The sequence below is a fragment of the Lactuca sativa genome, chromosome 6 (assembly GCF_002870075.4).
Source record: "Lactuca sativa cultivar Salinas chromosome 6, Lsat_Salinas_v11, whole genome shotgun sequence".
Classification (NCBI taxonomy): Eukaryota; Viridiplantae; Streptophyta; class Magnoliopsida; order Asterales; family Asteraceae; genus Lactuca; species Lactuca sativa.
The window spans coordinates 23,986,783-23,997,844 of record NC_056628.2 but is presented as its reverse complement, the minus strand read 5'-3'; the positions used below and the strand labels follow the sequence as shown (position 1 = coordinate 23,997,844).

The following is an 11,062-nucleotide window of genomic DNA, read 5'->3' as shown; positions in this document are numbered from 1 at the left end:
GCCAAATTCCCGGGATTGGTATCAGGAGCGCCAGTGGTGGAGCCACCTCCAGCAACCCTACGGATCACAGATGGCCGCTAGGGCAAGACAGATGCTCCTGTGGTGAGGAGTCGAGCCTTTCGCCAAGGAGGCGCGTACCACATCGGATCTAGTGACGGGTATGTTTTCTTCTCCCTAACTTTTATTATATGTCAGTTCTGATATTTATATTCTATGTGTTTTATTTAGGATCGTTCCATGTGAACGGCAACCCAGTACTGGTATTTTTTGACTCGGGGGCTACCCGATCATTCATATCTCTTACACTCAACAAGAGGTTTGTTGAGTCTTTAGGCACGTTGGATTGTCCTTTAGAGGTTGAGGTTGCAGACGATCGATCCGTCCGGGCATTAGAGGTTTATAGAGATTGTGTCCTGAGGATGTATGACGAGCATTACCTCGTGGATTTGGTTCCCATTCCTTTGCGTGGGAACAAGGTCATCATAGGCATGGATTGGTTGATCCCTAATGGGGCGGTGATCGACTGTGAGCAACAGTTGGTTCGGGTTAGGACCCCAAGTGAGGGAGAGCTGGTGATTCAGAGTGAGAGATCGCAGCGTGGACCGGTCATGTGTTCAGCAGCGAGAGCCAGACGCTACCTTCATCAGTGATGTACAGGTTTTGTCACCTATGTTATGGATACTCGGGAGGAAGGTAAGGCGACCGTGAGTGATGTGCCAATTGTGCGGGAGTATCTGGATGTGTTCCCGTAGGATTTACCTGGGATACCTCTGGAGAGACAGGTGGAGTTTAGGATTGACCTAGTTCCAGGTGCGGCTTCGATAGTCAAGGCACCGTATCGGTTGGCTCCTACCGAGATGCAGTAGTTGTCTACACAACTGCAGGAGCTGTTAGACAAGGGATTTATCAAGCTGAGCAGTTCACCTTGGGGAGACCCGATCCTGTTTGTGAAGAAGAAGGACGGGTCACATCAGATGTGTATAGATTACCGGGAGTTGAATAAGGTAACGGTGAAGAACAATTACCGACTCCCAAGGATTTATGATCTCTTCGACCAGCTTCAGGGAGCATCTTGGTTTTCCAAGATTGATCTATGATCAGGCTACCATCAGGTGAGAGTAAGATATGGGGATGTACAGAAGATAGCCGTTCAGACTCGATATGATCATTACGAGTTCGTGGTGATGCCATTTGGGCTCACCAATGCTCCTGCCGCGTTCATGGATCTCATGAACCACGTATGCAGACCGATGTTGGATCGATCTGTGATAGTCTTTATTGATGACATCTTGGTTTACTCCAAGACACAAGAGCAACATGAGGAGCACTTGAGGGAGGTGCTGGAGACATTGAGAAAGGAGAGACTTTTCGCAAAGTTCTCCAAGTGCGAGTTTTGGTTGCGCGAGGTGCAGTTTCTGGGGCACCTCGTCAACCAGAATGATATATTGGTCGATTCGGCCAAGACAGAGGTCGTGATGAAAGGGGAGGTTCCTAGGTCTCCATCCGAGATTCAGAGCTTCCTCGGTTTAGCAGGCTATTATCAAAGATTCATTCAGGATTTCTCCAAGATAACAATACCCCTGACCCGACTGGCGAAGAAGGCTGCTGTCTTTCGTTGGGGGCCTAAGCAGCAGGCAACGTTCGAGACTTTGAGGCGGAGGTTGTGCGAGGTGCCAATCTTAGCCCTGTAAGAGGGCGTTGAGGATTTTGTGGTGTATTGTGACACGCCTATCTCAGGTTTGGGCGCAGTGTTGATGCAGAGAGGGCACTTCATCCTTTACGCATCGATACAGTTGATGCCTCACGAGGCGAATTACTCGACGCACGACCTGGAGTTGGGGGTGGTTGTTTTTTCCCTCAATATTTGGCGACACTACCTCTATGGGGTTCATTGTACCTTTTACACGGATCACAAGAGCTTGAGGTACTTGATGGACCAGCCAAATCTGAACATGAGATAACGACTGTGGTTGGATGTGGTGAAGGATTATGATTGCGAGATACTCTACCACCCGAGGAAGGCTACTATTGTGACAACATGCCAACTTTGGTTTTACATTGGTTTTAATAACTCACATGGGGAATCAACGATACATTTAGTTTACAGGGTAACATGCATTCAAATGGTTTTATATAAGAACAAAACTACATAATACTACTTATAGACATACTTATACATTTTTGGTCTGAGGGTTTTTAAGACTACAACTCATTTTATAGGAAATATTGGATTTTCTAGGAACAAACACTACATTTTTAAGTATGGTTATTTACTTATACACTACATTTATAAGTAAGGTTATTTACTTACACACTACATTTATAAGTATAGTTATTTACTTATACACAACATTTATAAGTATGGTTATTTACTTATACACAATATTTATAAGTATAGTTATTTACTTATATACTACATTTACAAGTATGGTTATTTACTTATACAATCGATTTTTGGATAATAAAAATCACATGACAAGTCACACTTTTTATAAGTTTAGAAGTTATGAGAACTTTTATTTTATAAATGCTTTTGGATACATACTACACACATACATTCTTCTTTTACGTTGAAGGCGTACAAATACAAAACATCTTACAAGGACATGATTTTTACATAAGGAAAAATATCGGATTTTTCTACAACTGAACTCTTATGAACTCACCAACTTTATGTTGACTTTTAAAACGACATGCAGTCTCAGGAAACAATTAAGCTCAGGTTAGTGGAGCTACTTTTAAAGACAAGACACCAAATATCATTACGAGAACCACTTTATTTGATAACATGCAAACCTTGGAATGTATTTTGATACTAAGTAACATTTGGGTCATGTAACTGATAGAATCATATGATATGATGGTTGTTTTATGTACTTGTGTTTCAATGTATATAATTATTGTGATATTGTGATCATCGTTCCACCCCCTGACATTTCCGTCATCCGGTTTGGGGGTGTGACACCACCGACCACCGACCACCACCCACCTTTATCACCCGTCACCACCACCCCACCCATCACCCACCAAAACCACCATACACCACCACCACCACCACCCACCCACCCACTACCACCTATCACTACCACCCGTATCCACCACCCATCACCACCACTCACCACCACCACCCACCACCCATTATAATCGATTCCCCTACCACAACCCACCACCCCATATGTCACCCTGCCTACCTTTCACCATCACCATCACCACCTAGCACCTACCACCACCAATCATCACCACACGCCATCACCACCCATCATTACTAACCCATCAACACCACCACTACCGACCACCTACCACTACCCACAACCAATACAAACCAACTATCACCCATGACCACCATCACCCACCACCATCTAATAACCAACACCACCCACCACCACCCACAACCAATACAAACCAACTATCAGCCATGACCACCATCACCCACCACCACCTACCAATAACCACCACCACTTACTACCTTCCCCCACCTCCACCACTATCACCACCCCACCCACCACTTACCACCACCCATCAAAACCACCCTCTATCACCATCACCCCCACCACCACCAAATCCTATCTATAAATCATATGTGATTAGATACATATAATCACATGCGATTAAATACAAGAGAAAAATTATTGAATCAAAAGAGCAAAAATAAATCTAATAATGATATGTGATTGGATACATATTATCACATGTAATCATATATGATTTATATGGATAATATTCATTTTTTCATTTTTAGTTCAATAGTCCGTCTCATGTATTTAATCACAAGTTATTAGACGTATTTACTCACATATGATTTATATGGACAATATTTGTTTTCATGTTCTTAATTTAATACATGTTCTCATGTGTATAGTCACATGTGATTATATATATCTAATCACATATGATTAATATGGACACGATTTGATTTTGTCTATATAAATCATATGTGTTTAGATACATATAATCACGTGTGATTAAATGTATTAATCACATATGATTAAAGTTGCTAAAGAACAACTATTGAATCGATAACATGAAAATGAATCTTGTCCGCATAAATCATATGTGATTAGATATATACAATCACATGTGATTATATATATATATATATATATATATATATATATATATATATATATATATATATATATATATATATATAATCACATATGATTCACTAGTTGGTGTTGTGTATTTAATAACATGTGATTATATGTAGTTAGACCCATATGATTTGTGTGGAAAAGTTTTTTTTTTTCACGTTTTTGATTCTATAGTTGTTTTCGTGTATATCATCACATGTGATTATACATATCTAATCACATGATTTATATGGACATATTTCCTTTTTGTCCATACAAATCATATGTGATTAAATACATGAGAATGCGAAAATAAATCTTGTCCTTATAAATCATATGTGATTAGATATATATAACCACATATGATTAAATGTATTTAATCACATATTATTTATGTGGACAATATTTATTTCGTGTTTTCGATTAAATAGTTGATCTCATGTATTTAATCACATGTGATTATTTATAATAATTATTATGATTATATGTATTTAATCCCACATGAATAATATGGACAATGAACAACTATTGAATTGAGAACGCAAAAATGAATCATGTTCGCATAAATCATATACGATTAAATACATATAATCACATATGACTAAATACATGAAAACAATTATCGAATCGAAAAGGTGAAAACGAATATTGTCCATATAAATCATGTGTAATTAGATACATATAATCAAATGTGATTAAATACACGAGAACAACTATTGCAACAAAAACGTGAAAATGAAGCTTGTCCATATAAATCATATTGTATACACATAATCACATATGGTTATATGTATTTAATCACATATGATTATATGTATTTAATCACATATGGTTTTTGTAGACAATATTCATTTTCTCGTTTTTGATCAATAGTTGTTCTCATGTATTTAATCAAATGTGTGTATGTATTTAATCACATAGGATTATATGTAACTAATCGCATATGATTTTGTGTTTTTGATTAAATTGTTTTGCTCGTATATATAATTACATGTGATTATATGTATCTAATCATATATGATTTAGTAGTTGGTCTTGTGTATTTAATCACATGTGAGTATATGTAGTTAGTCCTATATGATTTGTGTGGAAAATATTTTTTTCTTTCACGTTTTTTATTCAATAGTTGTTTCCGTCTATATAATCAAATGTGATTATATGTATCTAAACACATATGATTTATAAAAAGTTTATTCATATAAATCATATGTGTTTAGACACATATAATCACATGTGATTAGATATATATAATCATTTATTTTCATTTTTTCGATTAAATAGTTGATCTAGTGTATTAAACTTTGTATTAATTTTCATATTTTCGATTAAATAGTTGATCTCGTAATTACAACATTTCTTTATGAATAATATCCACCATAGAATAGTTTATATTTCATGATAAAATTCAAAATTGTTTATATTGTGCAATAAATATGCAAAATTGTTGATGAATTGTGAAATTATTTGTAAAAAAATGAAGTTTTATGCAGTCTTTTGTATATAAAAAGTAATAACATAATTTTGTAATTGTATAATTGACCAATTTGTTAAGCATTACAACATACATGATTATATTTTTGCGATTATTCCTTTTTTTTCCTTCATAATATCATGTTAAATGCATTTGTCAGATGTGAAATGACAAAAAAACTCAACATGTCAAGAGGAAATACCAATCTATATTACTGATGAGATTGAGGATAATATTGTCATTTGTGACAACATCAAGCTTAGGGCCAAGAAATTGACCGTTGATTAAGATAATTTGCAAAACAAGCGTCAAACACTAATTAGCAAAATTAATAATAAATTTCATTAAATTAAAACTAAAAAAAAAAAACAAAAGTAAAAAACAATTAGAGGTTTAAACAATCAAGAACATGTTGAGGGATACCAAGAGGAGAAACAGTTCTATCAGTAACAGTCCAAGAAAACAATACAAAGTTCACAAAAGTAAAGATCAAGAAAATATTGACCTTTATAATTACGACAATTCTACCTTGTTTTTGCTAGAAACAATGATGTGACTGATGTCCATGTTTTTTACTAGAACGTGTGATGTCTACGCTTTAAACCACAAATATATATATATATATATATATATATATATATATATATATATATATATATATATATATATATATATATATATATATATATATATATATAACATGATTTCCCTTTTTGCTAGAAACTGTGATGAACATGTGTATTCTTCCTCCAAACTAGACCATTCATCAAGATAAGGCATTTGAAATAACTCACAAATAGTTAAGTTTGCTTAATAAATAATTAAATTGTAATAGTACATAAATGAAAATCTAAAAGGGGACAAAAAATTGGCCCTCCAAGTTGTCAAAGAGATACAATCTGGAATTATTTAATAACATTTCCACTAGATAACAAATATTATCATATCATATGCAAACCTGAAATGAAAAGAAAATCATTTACATTTTATTCACATAAGCGCCTGACCTGATCATCAATAATACTGAAAAAAAAAGCTCAAGAGTTTTTTTTTCCTAATTGGTATTATCATACGATGAATATTAGGACCCTTACTGCTCGTTCTTTGATAGTATGTGTACAAGATAATCTGGGCTAGGATTAGGGGTGTGGTGTTCCTACTTTAGCCATAGGAATGTACAGATTAGACACAAAGTTCCACCCAAAAATAAGCATATGCATGCTAGAACAACATATTAGTAAAAGCACAAACAAATATCAATTATTTGATATGTTTACTGTAAAGTCTTTGAATGCTTGACAACAGAGATTGAGAGGTTATTATTTTCATATATTATAGTTAGGTTCTTTCAGGCAATATGACAAATACCTTATGTGCATGAAATACTAGAGTGGTCATCAAATCTCTAATAAACTCCAATCCAACCCATTAAGATTACTATATTCATTTATCATTGACACCAACAATTTGCATAAAGGAACGATCCATGATTGTAATTATAAATAGGAGAGTACGTACTAAATAAATTGCAGGTAGACCCAAGTTAAATTATTGACCAAGACTAATAAACACTAAAAATAATTGTGAGGGTCATTTCCTTTCTGTAAATGATTCATGATAACGGTCCTTGCCTAATATTCTAGTTTCAAAGTGCAAATCTATAGTAATTGAAGTCAAGATAGGAAGAGGTTTGATAATATCATGAAGCCAACTCATCGTCAGATCAGGTCCACTGTTTTCCTAATCAGAGTGAAAATTAGCTTACAAATTAGCTCGATTCTTATCAGGAGGATCAGTAATTTTCAATTCAAAAACATTATCCTTAATAGAAAGGAATAACTACGATCCATAATTCTATGGTTATACCTTTAACAGATTTTACTGTCTGACCTCGTTATTGTTATGCTCACCCTCCTTTGACGTTCTAGTTTGCTTCCCCGATTTTGGCGGTGGTCGTTGACGGAATTCCCATCCAGATGGTGTTAACTTGTTTGATTTAGGCACGATCTTGTTTATTCCTTATGAACTGTTGTTCCTCTTTGGTTAATTGAAACAATCTCATCTACAAAAGGCCGTTAATTTCTTCAAATCACCACCCCACTTGAGTTTCCATCAATTGACTCCAAGTTGGAGTCAAATTGATTTCGATTCAACTAGATAATACCAATTTCGATTTTAATTTCTTCTATTTTGCTGTTTACTGATCCAGTTCTGATGATCAGATGTCGAAATCCATGTCGCTAAGCAATTGAAGGAACGAGCATTGTATCAAATTTTACAAATAAAATTGTTAAGAGATAGAGATCGTGACAAACCTCGACAACTGAACAATTGAGATTTCGATCGAATTGATCCAGTCTTCCATCTCTTTCTCTGAATCTGCGATGAAGTGTATCGGATCGAGTTGAGAGCTCGAACGTGAACTGCTTGTCCTAATGGAAACTTTTGTCCGGTGAGGGGACGAGTGAGGCATGGGGAGGTGGTGGCAAGCAAATCGAGAAGCATGAAGAGACAGAGGTAGCCGAGTGGTTTCCAATGTGGAGACAAGTGTAGGCGGTTCTTTGGTTATAAGATTCCAACAGTTGTCTGGTGGTTTTAATATTTAAAAATTAATGATCCAAATTTGTTCTCTTTCAATCTTAAAAATGTTCTCATTTAAACATACATCTTAATATATATATATATATATATATATATATATATATATATATATATATATATAATCAAGTTTATTAACTACAAATAAACACACACTTATTTGTGATAAGAGAAATTAAATATCCTTTTATTTTTTTTCTCTTACCATCCTTTTTATCTTATCATATTTAATAAATTTAATATAAAGTTTATTATATTTGCCTTAATCTAAAAATGTAATAGAAAAATAAATTGTAACATATTCAATGAAGAATAAATATTGAGAATAATTAAGAAGATATTTAATTTCTTTTGTAATGTCCGAAGACTCGAGCAAACATCCGGTTTAATAGGTTTCCGGACCGTTCGTATTTGAACAACTGAGCTGGAAAAACTTGGTTCAGCGGACCTCTCCCTTACCCACAAATTTTCTTGGTTTCAAAATGCCGTTATCCACTATCCCAACTGCATTCAGCTTACCAACTGCTGCCCCTTCTGTTCTTCAACACAAGCAGGTAAGTCAATGTTCATCCTGTCCACATATCCTCTTGATCGGTTCCCAATTTCCCCATAATTCACAAAACCAAGCGATTTTATCTACTAACTTAGCCAGTCTAGGGCATTTTCATCTCCGCTTTTTGTTTTATAGATTGTCGATATTGGAGAATGTTGGATAAAAAATCTAAACTTTAGAACGCTAACTTGCAGGTGAATTTGAATTCGAACTTCGGGGGCTCAAGAAGAGTGGCGATGAACAAGATTGGTAGAGATGTTGAGTTTGGTGTTAGGTCAGTTTCTTCTTCGATTCCGTTTGATGTGCCGTTTCCTGGTGATTATGAAGAACTTCTTGATCAGGTTGGAATGTTGGATTTGAACAATAGTGCTTGAAATTTGTTTGTTTGTTTGACATAGATCCATAACAACAATTTAGTATCTAGAATTTGAATTTAAATCTGCGATTAACAGGCAAAAGAAGCAACTCAGATAGCTTTGAATGATGGAATACAGTTGATGGTGAGTTAGTTCTTTACTTATTCTTATTTATGGATGGAAGATGCAAAAAATTACATGTCTATAGTTTCTATAGAGTTTGTACTCCACAACTTTCAACCTCAGGAGATTGAGTTTCCAACTGCTGGGCTGGAATCTGTGCCAGGTTTTTTCTTATTCAACAGCTCCTCTTTGTATTTTTTTTTATTTAATTTTCAATTCATGTCCATTAGTGTGACTATTGAGCTTAAATTATATAATGTTAGGCGATGGTGAAGGTGGTATTGAAATGACTGGAAGTATGCAATTGATTCGTGAATTTTGTGACCTTCTTGTAGTACCAGAAAAGGCTACAAAAACCAGAATAGTATGTAAATAAACAGTCTATGTAATTCTAATATCTGTTTCACCATATTATATTATATATATGTTGGAAACTGATGCACCAAAACTTGCAGTTTTTCCCAGAGGCTAATGAAGTTCAATTTGCAAGAAAATCAGTATTCGGAGGTGCTTCTTTCAAATTGGATTATCTAACAAAGCCCTCATTTTTTCAAGATTTTGGTATTGTTGAAAAGGTTAAAATGGTTGATCGTGTTAAGGAAGAAGATGAGCTGTTCATAGTCGGCTATCCTTATTTCAATGTCAATGGTATTTTATTTTTCTTCCATTGTAAATTTAGCAGAAGGTATTTTAAGCTGCCATAATTTTTGAACACAGAAATGCTTGTTGTGGAAGAGCTTTACAGGGAAGCAGTGGCATCCACTGCTAGGCAGATGATCATATTTAATGGGGAACTTGATCGTATCAGATCAGGCTGTATCCTTGGCTTTCTAATTCTTAGGGTTATTTCTTAAAAGCTTTCTAGCTTAGAAGATTGATAACTATTTTTTTTCTTGTTGTTGTCCTTGAGTTTAAAAACAAGATTACCCATCATTCTTCTATCCAAAACTTGCTCAACTTTCCAAGACTCTTTTTCCCGTGATGGAAACTGTGTATTACATCCATAATTTCAAAGGTCGCAATGGGGGAGCCCTTTTCAGGTTTGCAGCAAATGATAATAATAGAGATTCCTTACAAAACCTTCAAATTATATATAGTTGATTACTTGTTGTTTTTCATCACCCTGAAGCACATTTCTTTTTTATAAAAATTCAATTAGGTGTTACCCGGGCCCATGGAAGGTGCTAAGGAGATTGGGAAGTCGATATGTGTGTGTGCATCAGCAGGAAGAGATGCCAACCCTCAAGGAGGTTGCTTTGGATATTCTTCCCTCAGCAGCTTAATTAAAAGTTGTAAGCTAAGCTAAGTTGTGTGCTTATGTCAAACTCTGGAAATCCTTCATGCTTGTAGAGATCTTTTGAATGATTTTAATTTGTGAAATTTCAATTGCTTATGGCTGCAATCCTCTTTCATGAGTCATACATCGGTTCACTGGTTTAATTATATGCTATAAGCCACTGTTTGTTGTTTGTTTAATCAAGTCAGTTTTTCATAGTTTCTTACAAACAGATCATTGTTGTTTGTTTGTTTAAATTGGAACCTGATAAATATATTTGTGGCTTATTGGAACTCAATCTGTGCCTATCCTATCCTTGTATTTAATCTTAAAAATATATTTGTTACACCACTTCAATCAGTACAAAATGTGAAAATCAGTGAGCTTTGAGGGACTAGTATGTAGGTGATTCATCCATAATTAGGGATCATCACCCAGAATCACGCCTGAGTGAACCATTTTATGACAAATCACAAATCTGAATAGCTTTCCATGAATGGAGTTTTTGAACCAATTTTACTGCAAGAACAATATTTTCTTAACCATTCTGGAAAAATATGGAAAGTTGGTGGGCAAAATTAACTTTTTCCTACTTTTTATGTTAGGAAACGTTGG

General features: G+C 34.9%; 1 protein-coding gene across 1 annotated transcript; it reads left to right on the top strand.

Moving 5' to 3' along the window:
* The first annotated feature begins 8,533 nt into the window (after positions 1-8,533).
* On the top strand, positions 8,534-10,573 carry LOC111882951 (protein LPA3). Its single transcript, XM_023879309.3, has 9 exons — positions 8,534-8,693; positions 8,887-9,033; positions 9,145-9,192; positions 9,295-9,334; positions 9,435-9,535; positions 9,627-9,819; positions 9,889-9,987; positions 10,094-10,211; positions 10,331-10,573. Exons 1-9 carry the CDS (start codon positions 8,622-8,624, stop codon positions 10,452-10,454), a joined length of 942 nt encoding a protein of 313 aa, XP_023735077.1. The 5' UTR covers positions 8,534-8,621; the 3' UTR covers positions 10,455-10,573.
* Positions 10,574-11,062: the final 489 nt, after the last annotated feature.

Excerpts from the sequence above, each read along its gene's own strand:
- LOC111882951 (XM_023879309.3), top strand. The coding sequence starts at position 8,622 with ATGCCGTTATCCACTATCCCAACTGCATTCAGCTTACCAACTGCTGCC. Across the intron at positions 9,820-9,888 it reads TCCTTATTTCAATGTCAATG|AAATGCTTGTTGTGGAAGAG; the intron begins GTATTTTATTTT and ends TTTTGAACACAG. Across the intron at positions 10,212-10,330 it reads AATGGGGGAGCCCTTTTCAG|GTGTTACCCGGGCCCATGGA; the intron begins GTTTGCAGCAAA and ends AAATTCAATTAG.